At 34.9% G+C, this 17,755-nt stretch overlaps 3 protein-coding genes and 1 long non-coding RNA gene across 5 annotated transcripts; 1 reads left to right on the forward strand and 3 right to left on the reverse strand.

Moving 5' to 3' along the window:
- Window positions 1-2,570: 2,570 nt before the first annotated feature.
- Window positions 2,571-4,429, reverse strand: LOC111469529. Its single transcript, XR_002714887.1, has 3 exons — window positions 3,947-4,429; window positions 2,802-2,894; window positions 2,571-2,665 (listed from the first exon to the last, which is right to left on the reverse strand). It is a non-coding gene; the product is annotated as an uncharacterized LOC111469529 (long non-coding RNA).
- A 907-nt stretch (window positions 4,430-5,336) lies between these two features.
- Window positions 5,337-7,651, reverse strand: LOC111469498. Its single transcript, XM_023114790.1, has 8 exons — window positions 7,470-7,651; window positions 7,316-7,381; window positions 6,913-7,010; window positions 6,780-6,817; window positions 6,607-6,694; window positions 5,825-6,088; window positions 5,691-5,756; window positions 5,337-5,582 (listed from the first exon to the last, which is right to left on the reverse strand). The coding sequence occupies exons 1-8, from the start codon at window positions 7,531-7,533 to the stop codon at window positions 5,424-5,426; spliced, it is 843 nt and encodes a 280-aa protein (XP_022970558.1). The 5' UTR covers window positions 7,534-7,651; the 3' UTR covers window positions 5,337-5,423.
- Window positions 7,652-12,057: 4,406 nt separating this feature from the next.
- On the forward strand, window positions 12,058-15,013 carry LOC111469497. 2 transcript variants are annotated; one of them, XM_023114788.1, is made up of 9 exons: window positions 12,058-12,352; window positions 12,625-12,732; window positions 12,827-12,892; window positions 13,089-13,183; window positions 13,272-13,309; window positions 13,390-13,477; window positions 13,588-13,863; window positions 14,597-14,662; window positions 14,740-15,013. In XM_023114788.1, the coding sequence occupies exons 2-9, from the start codon at window positions 12,672-12,674 to the stop codon at window positions 14,893-14,895; spliced, it is 846 nt and encodes a 281-aa protein (XP_022970556.1). In that variant the 5' UTR covers window positions 12,058-12,352; window positions 12,625-12,671; the 3' UTR covers window positions 14,896-15,013. The 2 variants fall into 2 exon arrangements, with proteins under 2 accessions (XP_022970556.1, XP_022970557.1); XM_023114789.1 differs by having other exon boundaries at window positions 12,060-12,352; window positions 12,617-12,732.
- A 146-nt stretch (window positions 15,014-15,159) lies between these two features.
- Window positions 15,160-17,555, reverse strand: LOC111469473 (scarecrow-like protein 14). The gene has a single exon (XM_023114752.1). It carries the CDS (start codon window positions 17,359-17,361, stop codon window positions 15,337-15,339), a length of 2,025 nt encoding a protein of 674 aa, XP_022970520.1. The 5' UTR covers window positions 17,362-17,555; the 3' UTR covers window positions 15,160-15,336.
- Between the last annotated feature and the right edge of the window lie 200 nt (window positions 17,556-17,755).

Genomic DNA, 17,755 nt, shown 5'->3' on the forward strand with positions numbered 1-17,755 from the left:
TAACCTATTAACTTTGAATGTTATATAATTTCTTAGTCAAAAATATATCTCTTAGCCACCTAGCTAGTATATATGTGTGAGTTATGTGGCTTGTTATGATAATATGCTCAAAGCTAGAGAATAAACTCGGGTTTATCTTATGTTCTAACGGTTTCATAATTAATTTTACTTCATTTGTTTTAGTCCCTCAACTTTCGATATTTCTTGAACTTTAAAAATTCTAATTTTATTTTTAAAAGTCCTTAAATTTTTATTCTTAAAGTCAATCGGTTAACAGTCGACCACTCTATCACTGAGCTACTGAGAAACAACGGTAAATTAGGTTTCAAAAAATTCAATTCCCGTTCTCAACCCATGTCCAATATGAGCTCAAGATTTCCTTCTTAACTCTCGAAACTTCTTCGTAGTGGCTTCATTCCATACCTCATTTCATTATCATTCTCAACTAGTTTTGAGATGAATAACTCATGTATCTAATATGATATTAGAGCTCATGAAGCCCAAATGTGTATTCCGTGAAAAAAAATATATATGTACTCAAGAATGATAAACCAAAAAAAACTTGCACATTGGAAAGATGAAGAGACTCATGGGTTATTCCACTCGAACCAAATATCATATTCACCTCATATTAGTTTGTGAGATCACCATTGATTGTAGTGGAGAACGAAACATTCTTTATAAGGTTCTAAAAACCTCTCCTCTAGAAATGCATTTTAAAAACTGTGAAGTTGATGATGATACTTAACGGGCCAAAATGTACAATATCTGCTAGTGGAGGGTTTGCACTGTTACAGATGGGAATCAGAGCCAGAGCCAGACATGAAAAGGTGTGCCAACAAGAATGTTAGGCCCCAAAGGTGGTGAATTGTGAGATCTCACATCGGTTGAAGAGGGGAATAAAATATTTCTTATAAGAATGTGGAAACTTTTCCCTAACAAACGAGTTTTAAAAACCGTGAAACTGACGGCGATATGTAACGAGCCAAAATAAATAGTATCCACTAATAGTGGGCTTAAACTATTACATAGTCACGGTTAAAGAATGCCTAAAAAATATTCATGATTTGGATATCTTAATGTAAATTCTAGAACATCTATAACATGATTTGGAATCACATTTGCTATCATATTCATATGCATCTAATTCAACAGCCTATCATATCAATTACAACATTGATATGTCCAAAACATGACCCAAGTTCAACCTTCTGGATTGTGATATATTCTCTCCAAGTAATGAAATATACAGAATTTGATCAAAAGCAAGGCAAAAAATGTGTATGAATCTAAAAGCTTGCATTGAAATCATAATCAAATAGATAAAATATTGATGAAAAATAAAATCCTAGCCCTTCATGTTCTATCCCTTTCTAATATTAACCTCACATGATTGCATGTGGGACACCCAAATACCCACTTTTCAGAGACTCACATGATAAATGATGTAATAAATTTCAATCAAAATAATAATAATAATAATCAAACCCAATAGAGAATGAAGAGAAGAGAATAGAACAGAACAGAGAGATGCGTTTTGAGTTTTAACGGTAAAATCACCACACACCATGTGATCATTGCTTTGACCCATCAACTACTTTTCTTTGACCATTCAATCAAAGTCTAGTTAATGTCTCTCCTAATCCTCATATTCTTCAAACCTACTCAATCCATGGATTGAGATCACGATACGACAGTTATTATTAATGATCACGATACGACGGTTATTATTAATGATCACTCAACCTATCATCAATGATCACAAAATGACGGCCTCATAACAGTTAATTTGGATTTCATAATGTAAACTATTGATTATAAATTTAACCTATCAAGATCATAATATGACGACCTCATAATAATCATGATCACGATATGATAGGCTCATAATAATCACTCAACCTATCATCAATGATGATATGACGGGCTCATAATAAGCACTCAGTCTATCATCAATTATCACGATATGACGGCCTCATAGTAATCGGTCAAAATTTCATAAAGTGAACTAATTATTATAAATTTGAAGTATTTCAAAGAGCATTCAACGATAAAACATTAACAACATCGTGTCCAACTCACCAAATAATTTCTCAACCAAAACTCTATCTAACACCACTCAAGGATAAAACGTTAACAACAATGTGTCCGACTCACCAAATAATTTCTCAATCAAACCCTAAATGACAACACTCAATGATAAAACGTCAACAACAATGTGTCCGACTCACCAAATAATTTCTCAACCAAAACTCTATCTAACAGCACTCAACGATACAACGTTAACAACCATGTGTCGGACTAACCAAATAATTTCTCAACCAAAACTCTATCTAACTACACTCAACGATAAAACGCTAACAGCAACGTATCCGACCCATCAAATAATATCTCAGCCAAAACCCTGGTTATCTAAATTTCTTTAAAAATGGAGTTTCTTATAGAATTCCTTGCCATTTTTGGGATGTTTGGACTTCACAGTGAAGTTCAAGTACAATGAAAGGCACAACCATTAGAGAAGCTAAAAAGAAAGAACTTTGTTGGATGAATAGGAGGGGAAATGGTGCAAGTAACAAAAGGACAGAGGGAAAGAAAAGGTTGAGTTATAGATCCCTTCTCTTCTAATAAGAACAAAAATGGGCAAATAATTGCATGTTTCCCCCTTCTGAGTGAAAAAAGTGGCAAATTAAAGCCCTTATTCTGCAGATACCAACAATTTAAAAGGGGGAAAAAAAAAAGAATTTTGGAACAAAGCATTTGATCTATTTGTAGAATTTGAGGTGGGACTATGAGACACATACCTTCCACGTCATAAACAGCTAGCAAGCTGTCTCCTTTCCATTATTTCCTTCCACTTCCCCAGATTGAATGGATGCCTCTGTTTGTCTCTCTCTCTAACACATAGAAAAGAGAAGATCATATATATATACATATACATATAATAGAGCAGCAGCCACAGCAGCAGCATTCAGCACAGTACACAAAGAAGTGAGTCCAATGCAAAGAAAACGATAGATCTTCACAGTGGAAAAGGCTTGAAATCACTAAATTTTACAGAGAGATGGAAAGAGCATCGTTTTGCCCATGTCTGTAATATCAAATATATTATTCCCTAAATGGGCACAAACTCCACCACCCATCTTAATTTTTTTCGATTAGACCGTCTATTTCAATGTTAACTCAAGCATTTGATTGTTTAAGCCCACTGTTAGCAAATATTGTCTGTTTTAGTTCGTTACGTATCGTCATCAACCTCACGGTTTTTAAAACGTGTCTATTAGGGAGAAGTTTTCACACTTTTATAACGAATGGTTTGTTCCTCTCTCCAACCAAGGTGGGATCTCACAATTCACTCCATTGGGGGCCAGCGTCATCGCACACACCGCCCGGCGTCTGGCTTTGATACCATTTGTAACAGCTCAAGTCCACTATTAGTTGATACTGTCTGCTTTGGATTTTCCCTTCCATCCTCAAGGTTTTAAAAGCTAGAGAAAAGTTTCTACACCCTTACAAGTAATGTTTCGCTTCTCTTTTCAACCAATATGGAATCTCACATTAGTAGTTATCTAAACATCCTTTCTTTCTCATATATCAAAATCAAGGGTGAAAACCTATCAGCCCCATCATAATGGCCTCACTTGATAACTTCTCGCCTACAAAACTGACTAATAAAAAGGCCCCAATGTCTTAATTGGGAGTAGAAGATGATCATTGAACAGTCTCTACCACCCACAAGCATCATGAAACCTCAATCATATGTTATTTAATTATACCGTATAATGCCCCGCTAGAATCCCACTCTTCTGCATCTCTTTCTCGCAATTCAACTCAACTATCACTCTCACAGGCATTTTCACAAACACCTTGCCCGCAGCCCCATCTGACCTCACATTAAATGGACGAGAAATGGAATCCACCAAAGAAGGAAGGTTCAGGAAGTAGTTACCACCATTCTTCATCGTTCATGAGGAGTGGCTCGACCTCCAAATCGCCATTGTTGCGATGTTCTTCACAGAAAAGCTTCCCAGCTTCCAATTCCAAGAGCCCCCACGATCTCCCTCGAAGTTACTCGCAGAAGAGCTCTTCTTCCATAGGAAGAAAGTACAGCAGCTTAGCCAAGGAACAGAAGGCCCGATTCTACATCATGAGACGCTGCGTTGCAATGCTCGTCTGTTGGCACAAACATGGCGATTCGTAAGCAAAACAAAAACAAAAAAGATTTTCCGCCGCTTCAGAGATTTGATTTCTTCCCCTCCTACACCCGATTCAGATCTTGAGATCCTTTGAGAAATTGATGTAAAATTTTCCGCAAACCCCATCGAGAAGAAGGTATGAACTCTGTTCTCATCGATTAAATTAGATTCAAATTGTAATTACATTAATGAGTTGATGAACAAAATGCAATCCGCTTGGATAACATCAATCGATCCCCTCCTGAATATCTTACGAGATTTCCTTTAGTGTTCTAAATCCTTTTTCAATTAGAAGAATTAGATTGATTGGAACTTTCCACTAAGGATTCATACATGTATTTGAATTTATGCTTAAAATATATTTTGTTGTTTTTAATTTGGTATTTAAATTCTTTGTTTCAAGAAATAATATTTTAGTTTTCAGTTTTAATAATAATTTAAATTATTTCTACTATTATAAAAATTTTAATTTATTAATTTTAATTTTTTATAAATATTTATTGACATCAACATATCAATATTTTCATTGACATCTTTACAAAATTGATACCAAATATGACCAAATATTTGAAATTGGAATTTTATTTTTCGTTAATTTTCAAAAGTATGAATTATATATCAAATTAAATATATTAGGTATGAAGTACGTATATTAGATATATCTAAGTAAACCAATATTCATATTCGGTATAGCATTGGTATATCAACGCCATAAACAAGTATATCGATGTTATTAATTCCTTCAATAATATAACAAACCAAGTATATTAATTGCGACACCCGAGTCAAAAAGTGGTATATGAATAAATCGAGACCATATCTGAGAGCGATCATGAGTATAAGATGACTAAGAAAGGCTTAAAACGTAAATGAAAATTACTACCTATGCCAATAAGGTGCATGTCTTTCTTGGTGGCTCAATAATAGATACTTCATGGCTAATCGTGCTTTGCTCGAAGCAATTGTATGTCGAGCAACCTCCTGGAAAGACGCACGTAAGTGAGAATAGTCTTCACTCTTAGAAGCGAGGAGCGAGTAAGTAACATGATCGTTCTTCAGGAAATGCAAGAGAATGTTGAAGACATCGGGTGTCGAATATGAATTTCAAATACTAGGTCATGGATCGTTTATCAACATTTCACATTTAAAAACTATAACTTTATTAGAAATGGATGAATATAAGATCCAAATTTGATAATTAGGGTAATGAAACACATATTAAGTTAGTAATTAAGCCATAACAATTGATGTCTCCAAAGCAATCTTTCCAGAAAGCCTTCTGTTCTTCATCTTCTCATCCACTTCCCACAGCTCTGGCAATGCTTCTCTTATATTATGAATGCTTTCAAGTGCATAATCCACTCCATTTCCTCTGTTTGATGATCCAACCTGCAAAACCCATTTCTTTGATTCTTAAATTTCTGTTTGGATTCCGAGAAAATTCTCCAATTTTCTCACTTTCCATGATTCTGCTCGAGAAAATGAGTATGAACTCACCAGCACTGTGTGGAGGCCAATGGATTTCCCTGTCTTTATGTTGCGGATGCTATCATCAAAGAAGAGCTGCAAAACCCACCATTTAAATCTCTGGTTTTACATTCAGAAAATGGGGTGAAAGGGGAGTTTCTTACTGTTCTTTTGGGGTCAATGTTGGCTATTTTGAGTGCTGATTCAAATGCATTTGGGGACGGTTTGCAGAGAATCGGTGTGGCGGGGAGCGGAGGAGGAGTGTCGTTGTCGACGTCGACGTCCCCGGTTGAGCTTTTCGAGTCGGATTCAGAGTCGTCATCAGAGGAGTTGAGAGTCTCAAAGCATATGATTCTATCAAAACAACCCTCCAACCCAAGCCTATTTAGAACTTTAGCAACATGAACATCGTCCGCGTTCGAGAAGATCTGTTACATAGCCAAAAACAACTTGTTAGGAATTACAGATCTCCACGATAGTATGATATTGTCCACTTTGAGCATAAACTCCAGTGACTTGTTTTGAGCTCCCCCATAATCATTCCCTAAATTAGCTAATGTGGAACTCCCTCCTAACAATCCTCTCATCGAACAAAGTACACAATAAAACCTTTCCTAAGGTTTATGTAGCCCTCGACTCCTTTACTAGAGCCCCTGAACAAAGTACACCCTTTGTTCGACATATGAGTCACTTTTGACTACACCTTCGAGCTTCACAACTTCTTTATTCCACATTTGAGGATTCTATTGACATGGCTAAATTAAGGGTATGACTTTGATACCATTTTAGGAATCATTAGATCTCCACAATTATATGATATTGTCCACTTTGAGCATAAGCTCTCGTAGCTTTACTTTGGATTTTTCCAAAAGGCCTAATAACAGGTTAAACTCGCTCGCTACGTATATAAATCTGAAATTCGATTACTCGGAAGGAAAGTTCTTACAACTTTGCGAATCGGCAAACTAAGCAAGAGAGTTCTAAGAACAGGATCGCGCTTGAGGTTATGATATGGTAATCTTCCATGAACAAAGCTGCAAAAGAAGAATCAAAGAATCAATAACAACAGTTTGATCCAAAAGGAGAAGAAAAAGAGAGACACAAAGAGGATATGAGTACCTGTGATAGTGATCATTGTCAAACTCATAGCCAATAGCCTAAAAAACAACACAAAAAGTTTGAAACTTTCAAACAAATTTCAACTGGGTTTGTGTAAATATGCAAAAATTCATTCAAAGTTCAAAGATTGAACCTTAAGGCCAGCCATGGATGTCCCATAATTCCTGTACAGAAACTGGTTCATCTCAGCAACTCCATCTTTCTCTATCCCAAGCTGCTGAACCATGTACTCTGTCAAAAACAACGAACAACATGAGAAGGTTGAGGATTGTTGGAAGGGAGTTCGATTGATCATGGGTTTATAAGTAAAGAATACATCTCCAATGGCATGAGCCCTTTTGAAGAAATCAAAGGCAAAGCCACGAGAACTTATGCTCAATCCTCAAAACGTCGAACAAATGATGTACTTTGTTCAAAGGCTCTTGAGAAGGAGTTGAGTCTCGATTAAGGGGAGGCTATTCGAGGGCTCCATAGGTCTTGAGGGAGGCTCTATAGTGTACTTTGTTCGAGAGAAGAAGAGACTTGATAATACGTACCTTCAATGTTTTTGGTGCATTGTTTTGACAAACCAGATGTAAGAGGGTAAAGGGTATCATCAACATCTGCCAAATTAGAACATAAACATGTTTAAGCTGAAATCTAAGCTTTTAGTGTCGTAATTATAGGTTTTTTTGAAGCTATGGGGCTTACCAAAAAGAAGACACTCATATTTTTGGGGTCGAGATTGAGGAGATTGCTGGTTTTTGCATTCCATTTTGAGCCTTAAAAAGGGTTCAAAACCACCAAAGAAACAGAGATAGTGACCAAAAATGGGCTTAAAAAGGGTTGAAAACCACCAAAAATGGGTGCAAAATGGATAGATGAATGAAAGAAGAGAGGAAATGGGTGAGTATAAATAAGGGAATTTGGTAGCAGAAATTGAGAGGAAAAGTCATTGGAAGACAATTCCATTGCTTAGAATGATACAAATTCTAGAAAATGGGGCCCAATTCCCACCCACCCTTTGATTGTATATAACCAAATAAACATCACCATCTTCCTTTTTGACTCAGCAAATCAACATCGCCCGTCTTTTTCAATAAAATAATTTAATTCATTTCGGTCTCTGAACTCTTAAAATAGTTCTTGAAAATGTATCGCTATGGGAGATCCCAACGAGGAAGCTGGGTCCCGAAGGAGTGGATTGTAAGGGTTTGTTTTCAATAAAAATCTTGAGGGGAAGTCTAAAAAAGACAATATCCGCTAGCAGTGGTTTGGGTTGTTACACGCTCTGTACCACTTGGAACACTCTATACCCATAATTCAGATCGAAATTTAGAATCTTGATTCAGTACCTGATGGTCCCAGTATTCACATATATCTCGAGTAACATAATCATGGATCCTTTTAGCATGTTTTGTCTTCAGTCATATATTTTTTTTTAAAAGTTCATCCAAGTTTGCTTCAAGCAAAACACGCTTAATTTTGGAGTTTCTATGATTGTGCCATCGAAAAACAAGGTACACCTTCAATATGCTTAGCTTGGAGCAATTTTACCTTGGTTATCCCTAAAAAAGACAAAATATGCTAAAAGAACTCGTGTTAGTTTGTGGGGATAGTCTTCGATCTTAGAAGCATTTAAAGACAAATAGGTAATTCTTAGGATCATCAAGTACCGAATTCAAATTCTAAATTCTGGGTATGAAACGTTACATTATAAAAGAACGATTTTCAAGTCATACGAGATTAGAGACCAAAATACAAACATTTTAAGGCTTTGGATGCCCTTTCACCATCGATCAATAAATACAAAATATTATATCATAGGAAAGATCATATCATATTATCTTTATCATGAAAGTGAAATATGGGAATTTTTTAATACCCGAAACCTAACTTACAATAGACAAACATCCTTCAAGACAAAAAGATTGATCCAAGTGTTCGAGTTTAGTAGTTAAAATATATAATTATTTTGTTAAAAGAATATCCTTCTTACACTTGTCATTATATGGGAGTTTTGTTTTTTCGAAAAATATATAATAAATTTTTTTAGTTCCTCTACTTCAACCACTATTTCGAGCGATATTTTGAATGCACGAGATGCTGTAGAAGAAAATGCATCGTGTTGAGACTGAACAAATACAGTAAGTGAACTTACGATTGGAACGCCTACAGACTAGATTAGATGAAATTGTTTGATACTTGAACAACACGTTCTCTGTGATCCCATTTGGTTTAGTATCCCTTAGGTTAGATCAAAGCATCGTTTTAAATTTACGTTATATATTTTTCTACTATGTTGATGTTAAAATGAATTTATTATGAACAGTGACGTTTCTATTACATTAAGAAAAATAAAGTTACAGTGGATAATTCTATATATTTATATAATATTAATGAAATAAAATAATTTTAATTGGGTCCATTAATTAAAATAATAGAGGGGCTAGTACAATTAAAATTACATGACGGGGCAAAATGTTATTGGATGTTAACTTCCTTAATTTTCATATTATTTTTCTTTTTTATAAATATAAATAAAAAATGTTTTATTGAAATAATTGAGATTTTTTTTATAAAGATTTTATATTTTTACGTTTGAACTTTAATAATTACTGTTTAGTGTCGGGCTCTGATACTATTTGTAAAAGTCAACTACTAACCGATATTGTCAGTTTTAATCTGTTAGGTATCCCTCACAGTCAAAATCACTCTTCCTCCAACCTATTTGTAACCGTTTAAGTCAACTACTAACAGTTTTAACCGTTTAATAAGTTTGATTATAAAATGAGTTTTTTTTTTCTTCATACATACATTTACCTAATATTAATGATATTGTCACAATTATGATTTTCGTTAAATGCACTTTATGAACTATAATGAATTTTAATATAAAGTTAAAAGTCAATAACGAAAGCGCCACCAGTAGTAGTTGTAATAATGATAGTTGAGGTCAGAACTATTCCTAATTTATTTTATTTTATTTTTATCTCTAAACTTTCAAATTATTTATTTTTTAATATTCATTTTAGTTTCTATATTTTAAATAAAGATTATTATTTTGATCCATTTTTAAAATTTAAATGTTGTTTTCTATATTAATATAAAATCCAAATTTTATTTTGATTTATTTATTTATTTATTTTGTTTGATTTTCAAACAAACTTTTAATTAAGATTAAAATTTATCTTCTCATTAAAAATTAATAATAAATAAAAATAAAATAAATAAATAAATAATAATAATTGTATAGTAAACAAAAACATGTTTTTAATATTAACTCTGATAAATTTGATTTAACCCAATCTAATCGGAGAGAAATCCATGAATCAATCAAATCCATAAAATTTTTATTTATTTGAATTCAACTCAAATAAGTTTATAATCCAACTATTTGAATTGGGTTCATCTGAGTTTTTTTGAATCATCAGTTATTTTGAATGATCAAAGCAAACAATATCTACAAGTAATTTACTTGGGTCGTTAAAGTTTAAAAGTATAAAGATCAAAATAGAATGAATTTTGAAAATTTATGGACCAAAAGTAAAATTGAGAAATTAGAATAGAACAAATTTAAACCTGATAATAATTATTAGGCGATGATGTTGGAGACACATGGCTAAATATCGACATGTCTGTTGTTTTAATAACCTAGAATCATAAGTCACATGTTTTTGTTGGAAAGGAATGGGTCAATTATTAGGTTCTCCCAATGAATAATAAATATTGAGTCTTTATTTGGTTCTTCTTCATAGTTTGCCCTTTTTCATTCCATTCTTTCAAGCTCTCCTTTTTCAACCAAGAGGAGGCTTTTGTCTTCTTGAATTTTCTTGCGTTCATACTTCTCGGTTTCTCTCTCCTTTTCGGTTCCCTTCGGAAGGCTTCAACGCTAGCAACCTCGACTACCAATATATCACTGTCTTCTTTTCAGTAAAGTCGTATGGTTTCCAAGTTTTTAACCTCGGTTTGGCTTAGCTCAGCTAAACTCATTTGATAACCATTTTTGTAACGACTCTAAATTTTCTACTTAACCTAAGGTTGCTAATGTATACATTTAATGCAAAATTAATTCTATTGGTTCTTTATAATAACATCAACGTTGAACGTGTATGTTTAATTTAAAGTATTATCTATTTCTTTACTTTTTGTTAGTTCATTAATTACTTCAATTATTAATATTAAAAAGTCAAATTTTAATATTAAATCTAGTTAAGATAGATTATTGAACTATCTAAAATTAATGGAAAATTAATGGAAAATCGGGTTTAACACTAAATTTGTGGAGTTCCATCAATTTTAACGTCAATTTTTTAATTTCGTCAAATTGAATATTTATTCCAAATAAATGTTGCAATTTTTTTTTTATAATTGAAATTAATGAATTTATAATATTTTTTTTGTTGAAACATTTGTGGGTAAATTAGCGGTAATTAACTTAAAAGGTGGTAAATTTAATGAAAAATTTATGATTCAGTTAAAAAATTATATATATTTAAAAAACATAATTGTTTTTGAGTTAAAAATTTGAGAGACAAAGTTTTAGGTTAAATATATAAAGAAAATCCTAAACTTTCAATAATATATATAAAAAATTAAAAATTAAAAGTTTTGATAATATTTTTAAATTTAATAAAAAAATATATACATACAAAACTTTATTATTTTAATTTAAACTTTCATTAGTCTAAATTAATTTTAAAAAATATTTTTAGACAAAGTATTTTACTTTTAACTGTATTTTTTAAACAGTTTTATTTTTTACCGTTTAAAAATATTTAAAAAAAAAAGGAAATTAAAGGTATTATTGATATTTTTTAATGCAAGACAGAACATTTTTTTTTTTAAATTTAAGAATATTCTTTAAAAATATGTTTTAAATAAATTATTAATGATTTTCATTAAAAAGAATAATAATAAGGGTTGAATTTTCTTTTACTAGAGATATTTTTTAAATTTTTTTTAATTTTTTGAAAATTTAAGAACATTACTTATATTTTATTTTTAAAGTGAAAATATTTTTTAAATCGAGTTGAAAATTTAGAGATATTTTTATTAATTTAACGTGAAGTTATTAGGTGGTGAGAATTAATTAATTAATTAATTATTTTAGCAAGTTATCCAATTTAAAGTCTAAATTAACTCGAAATTAGTGATCGGAAGTGATTTTAGATTTATTGAAAAATAGAAATTAAATTTGAACACGGACCAAAAATAGATTAAAACAAATAGTATTTAAACCATTTATTTACAAACTCAAAATTTCAAATTTGTTGCCTGTTATAGACGTTGCTGATTCCCGAAGGAAAGCGTCCGCCCGCAGCGGCGCCGACCACCGCAGAACCCTGCATTCATTGCGGCGGAGCGTTGTAATTGTCGTACTGTATTGTAATTAATGTGGCTTTGATTTCACTCACTTCCTCGACGACTGTTCATCAAAAGGCGTGAACAGAATTGAGAACGTGTCTGTACCTTATAAGCCCACGATATCTGATTGCATCGCTCCAGACTTTTTAGTTCCAATAACTTTTTGAGCGTTCCAATTGATTTACCTTATTCAGGCGAATTTCTTCAGGCGGTTCGAGTTTGATTTTGTGAGTATCGGATTCTTTGTATTCGTTCATTATTTGGCACCATTTCCTGAATACTTTTCTGGATCTCGGCTGTTTTATTGGTTGTTTTGTTTTTATGTGTCTTTAGCGACAATCCACATTTTGTGTTTACCATTTTCTTGTTTGATTTCCAATTGGTCTGAGTTTGGTTGGATCTAAATCGCTTGATTGATGAAATAATATTTGTTTGTGATTCTTTTTGAGGATTTTCTGAAGTTTGAGATCTGTTTGATCTGTGATTTTGAGCATTGCAGATTAAGTATTTTGAGATTTGTCGGTTGTTGAAGTGTACCTGGAGGAAATGGAGAATGGTGATCAGTTCACGCAGTTTTCTGATGCTAAATATGAATGTCTTCTCTTTGGTATTACATTTGGGACTTTTAATGTTTTCCTTTTCAATTTCAAAGTTAAGAGTGAATAGTGTTTGATAGCAAAGAGTTATGTGTTTACTTTCAGATCTAGATGACACCCTTTATCCTTTAAATTCTGGCTTGTCAAAGGAAGTCTCCAAGAACATTCAAGGTTAGTTTGAATTTCCTTTCTCCTTTCCCCTCTGTATTAAGGAACATTTGGGGCTGATAGAGTTTAGGACAGTGTGGCTCTTCATATTTCTATGATGTTCTTCATTCTGATGTGAATTGGCATGGGACAATGGAGTTTAGGTTATTTTTCTTCTTGTTTTATGGAATTGGATGAATTTTGTTACTTTTTCTTGTAGAATTTATGATTGAAAAGTTAGGAATTGAGGAGAAAGTGCCTGAATTGTGCATTTCCTTGTACAAGATTTATGGGACAACACTGGCTGGTCTTAGAGTAAGTTAAAACATCATCATCGCCTTTTGCTTGATCGTTCTTCATAGTGATTGGATTCTGTGTCATTGTCGTTTTTTCGTGATTGCAGGCTATCGGTTATGACTTCGACTACGATGATTTCCATAGGTAGCAACCTTTTGATCTTCATTAGTGTGTATGTTTGAGAATTTTTAGTTATTTTCATAATGTGTTCTTCTGTTCTGCAGTTTTGCTCATGGAAGGTTGCCTTATGATAGGCTTAAGCCTGACCCTGTATTGAGGAACCTTCTTCATAGCTTACCGATTCGAAAACTTGTAAGTAGCTTTATCGACATTCGTTACATGATTTGATGTCTTCTCGTGTTTCACCAAGTGATTTGATTGTACGCTTTCTTTTCGGGTTTCTGTCTTACTTGTGAGCTCAGCTATTCACCAATGGTGATATGGCTCATGCAACTAGAGCGCTGCAGAGACTTGGGTTAGAAGACTGCTTTGAAGGGATTTTATGCTTTGAGACTTTGAATCCTAATAAGGAAACAGTTGTTGATGAGGCAGCAGGGTCTGTAGTTTTTGATATAGATCAGTTTATGAGCAGTCTAAACTCTGATATTGATCTGCCGAAGACACCAATCATCTGCAAACCATTTGAAGAGGCATATAAGCAAGTTTTCGAGATCGCCAATATTAACCCGCAAAAAACTGTAAGTGAAAGAACAGATTAGAATTAACTTTAAATGAGCTTTTCCAACCCTTTGTGTATGGGCCCAAGCCCACCATGCAAATAGTCCTTTTTCGGCTTTCCCTCTCCAACTGATATGGAAACTCACAGGGTCGAATCCAGATTCCTAATCTTGAACATAGGTCGTTACACTTTGGGAGAAAAAAGTCAACAAAAAGTTGCTATTATTATTTCTATGTAGTTCTTGAATGTTAAAAAGGTTACCTTGTCAAATTCCATATCGGTTGGAAAGAGGAAAGAAGCACCCCCTTTTGCTCCTCAAAGACATAGTATACTTTCTCCATTGACATGAGATCTTTTGGGGAAGCCCAAAACAAAGCCATGAAAGCTTATGTTCAAAGTGGACAATATCATACCATTGTGGAGAGTGATCTAACATTAGTTGGGTTCATATCATTGAATCTTGGGCCTTTATGAAAAATGTTTTGTTCCAACGCCTTTATCAATAATTTTTCTCCTTGACCCTTGTTACGAATGTTTCATTCTCCTCTCTAACCGATGTGGGATTGTAACGGCCCAAGCCAAAAATCATTCGTTTTAAGAACCTAATACACGAGCCAAGAACGAACTTGAGCCTTATAACTTTCAAAGCTTGCTACCTGACCATCAAGAACATTGCTTGATTGTTCAATAGTTGACCTGATCTGTTATTTTCTTTTCACAATACTACATTCTTCCTACTGTCTTGTCTGCAGTTGTTCTTCGACGATAGCGTTCGTAATCTACAAGCCGGGAAGTCGGTGGGCCTTCATACAGTACTGGTAAGTGCCAATACGCCATCTGTTGTTCTTCAAAGCTTGTTGAACTGTTAAACATTCTAACCTTATCATGAATTCAGATTGGTAGTTCACAACAAACAAATGGAGTGGATCACGCGTTTGAGAGCATCCATAATATCAGGGAAGGATTGCCCGAGCTTTGGGACGCCATCGGAAAGCTCGAAAACGTTTCGTACTCCGAAAAGGTAGCTATTGAGACTTCAGTTAGAGCTTAATTAGTGTTTATGATCTTAAGTTGTACGTACTATGATGATAATACTTGATAGTGCAAAACCGTTGGCAACTGCAATGAATGCTGGTTAATAGAACACATCTTTCCTTTTGGATTCCTGTTGATCATACTTCTTTTTGCTTTTATCATAACCTAAACTAGAATAGTTGATGAAAGACGTTATCCAAACAAGAAGAAAAAAAATGTTAAGGTCGTCTATATACGCTTGTTCACGTCTTCAATATGAAACCATATTAATCTATGGTAGCTCGGATAATCGTTGGATATACATTCGAATAATCGTTGGAGTTGGAGACATATGGAGGGAGAAAAGGATAGGCAAATTTATATACAAAATTCCAACAATAATCAAGCTACATAATAATACATAACTAGCATACAACTTCAAAAAGTAATGATCCAAAATCTTGCAAAGCTTGGCCTCTTAGGCGACTACCCAACACGATAACGCGTAGATGATCCGACCCTTCCACCCTTGCAACATCCACGACCCGTCCTGATCGATCACGAAGTCTTGGTGGTATTCTGTGTTCACTATCTTCTCCACATTCTTCAGCAGATCCTGATCTAATGGTACTTGCTTGAACCCGGCCCTCGTGTTCCTTACTTGCCATTGCTTGTATGTCTCTGGCCTTTCAACTCTCTCAAGCCCCTCGCACGCTATCACGTTCACGATGTCTCTTCCTAAGATTTCCTTCTCACATAGATGCCTCTCCGGGATATCTCGAGGCATCGTCGCTTCGTACATGTCGAACAATGATGAGTAATGAAACAATGCCTCTTTAAACCTTGTGTTGAAGAAAGGAGTGTTGAATGAGCCATTGATCACTTCATGAATGAAGAGATCCGGGTTGATTTTCCTTATCAACTTCAGAACCCTGTCTCGTGGACTGTTTGCAACCACGGTTTCGTCGGGTACGTTCTTAAGTCGGAACAAACAAGTCACGATAGTCAATTCGTCTCGATCGACATTAAGATCCTCGTATTTAACCGTTTCCCATTTCTGAGCTAAGACCTTGTGCTCAAATGGCACATTGAATCTCTTACAGTAATGTGCAAGGCGACGACCAGTCTGCTCGACCCGTTCAGCAGGGCGGAACCCCGGCTGGGGAAGCTCAATCCCTGTGATTCGAACCTTGGGAGGTCCACCAGGTCGACGAGAGAGCCGCTGAATCAAACAAGGCCATTGGAGACCATACAAAATACCAAAATCAATGATATGCAGCGTTGTTTCTTTCTCAGCTAGCTTCATAATCGTTCGATTCGCATAGAAATACGACATACGCCGAAACGGGCACGCCCTAATGAACATCTGAAACGCTTTCAGGATCTCAGCAGCCGAGGTTTCATTACTTGCAAAGGGCATATACAGAGGCGTCCCGGCCGCAAGCCGAGTCTCGAGACCGTTAGCGAAGTAATGAGCTAATCTCTGATTTCCATCCCCAGATGGACTAGAATGCTGCCTGATCTGATTCAACAGCTCATTAGCAGTTCTTTGATCATAATTCGAAATAGCTTGAGCACATTGTGTTAACAATGTCCACAAATCCACAACTCCCACACTATTATCTTGCTTCTTAGATCGAGTTTTCTTCCCTTTCCTTCTCCGCCCTCTCGATTTCTTCTTATTCACTTCGGTCTCCGACGATTCATCCGAACCACACGGCGACCGCCGACTCTCGCCCCGACACAACAGAACCTCATCAAACAAATCAGACAGTGAATTATCATCAGCAAAAGTAGCTGACTGCTTACTACTTCTCAGCTCCCCATCACTCTCCTCCTCCCTCTGTCGGTTTTTCTTGTCTCTCAACGACCCACTAATCCTAGAAACATCAACATCCTTAAAAGGAACAGACACACACAAATCATTATCCAAATCAATTGTCCCAAATGTTCCATTAACAGGAAGAAACTTACTAGCTTCCTCAACTCCTTGCCTAAAATGCCCAATATATTGCATCCCAACAAACGAATCATGACCCACAACACAATTTTCAGACAATCCAAGAACAGAGGAGTCACCTAGAGCTTCACCGCAGCTGAAATCCTGAGGTGAATCGCCATTTCCTGTCGGAGAAGGAGGATATTTCTGGCCAAGAACATCATAAAAAGACTTCTCAGCAGCTTGAAGAGCCAAGCAATCAAGAAGCATACAGGGTTTTGTTTTAAGATCCTCTCCTTCATCCATCAGCATCTCGGTGATGTATTTCAGCATCGTATTCGAGGTGTCTTGGCTGTCCGGCGAGTCTCCCTCGGAGGTCGACGGCGACATCGACGACGGCGATGATGAATTATTACTGATTTGCTGCTGATTTTGCTGCGGCTTCGCCGGAATCTCGAGGGGATCGACGGTTTCGCGGTTGATTTTGAGAAACCCATTAGAGAGTTGGGGATTGAAGTGAAAATTGTTGAAGGAATTGGGGAAATCGTCGAGGATATTATCCATAAAATTAAAAGGGTCAAACGATTAAGATGAGAAATGAAAGACCCAGAAAAAATTAGAAGCAAATCTGAAGAGAAATGAGTGAAAATTTGGAAATATGAACACGGATTGGGAGTTTGTAGGGTATTTAAGAGTCAATGGCCTAAGTGTCGAGCCATTTCTGACGGCGACGATGGTTCCAGGAAGCCTCAATTCCTTTTTTTTTCTAGAACCAAAAGAAAAAAATTGAGAATATTATTTATTTGGATCTTGATCCCCAAGTTATCTTGACCACCTCAAGAAGGAAAGAAAATTATATATATATACGAGGAAAAGTCAATATTTTCGTAATAATATTGAATTTGTAACAATATGTTATTGAAATTATGGAAACATATTTCAATTCATGTCAAGTTGG

The sequence above is a fragment of the Cucurbita maxima genome, unplaced genomic scaffold (assembly GCF_002738345.1).
Source record: "Cucurbita maxima cultivar Rimu unplaced genomic scaffold, Cmax_1.0 Cma_Scf00040, whole genome shotgun sequence".
In the NCBI taxonomy this organism is placed as follows: Eukaryota; Viridiplantae; Streptophyta; class Magnoliopsida; order Cucurbitales; family Cucurbitaceae; genus Cucurbita; species Cucurbita maxima.

Coding starts and splice junctions, on each gene's coding strand:
- LOC111469473 (XM_023114752.1), bottom strand. CDS start 17,361: ATGGATAATATCCTCGACGATTTCCCCAATTCCTTCAACAATTTTCAC.
- LOC111469497 (XM_023114788.1), top strand. CDS start 12,672: ATGGAGAATGGTGATCAGTTCACGCAGTTTTCTGATGCTAAATATGAA. Junction 13,184..13,271: donor CAACACTGGCTGGTCTTAGA/GTAAGTTAAAAC, acceptor TCGTGATTGCAG/GCTATCGGTTATGACTTCGA. Junction 13,478..13,587: donor GCTTACCGATTCGAAAACTT/GTAAGTAGCTTT, acceptor TTGTGAGCTCAG/CTATTCACCAATGGTGATAT.
- LOC111469498 (XM_023114790.1), bottom strand. CDS start 7,533: ATGGAATGCAAAAACCAGCAATCTCCTCAATCTCGACCCCAAAAATAT. Junction 6,818..6,912: donor CATCCATGGCTGGCCTTAAG/GTTCAATCTTTG, acceptor GTTGTTTTTTAG/GCTATTGGCTATGAGTTTGA. Junction 6,089..6,606: donor GTTTGCCGATTCGCAAAGTT/GTAAGAACTTTC, acceptor GCTATGTAACAG/ATCTTCTCGAACGCGGACGA.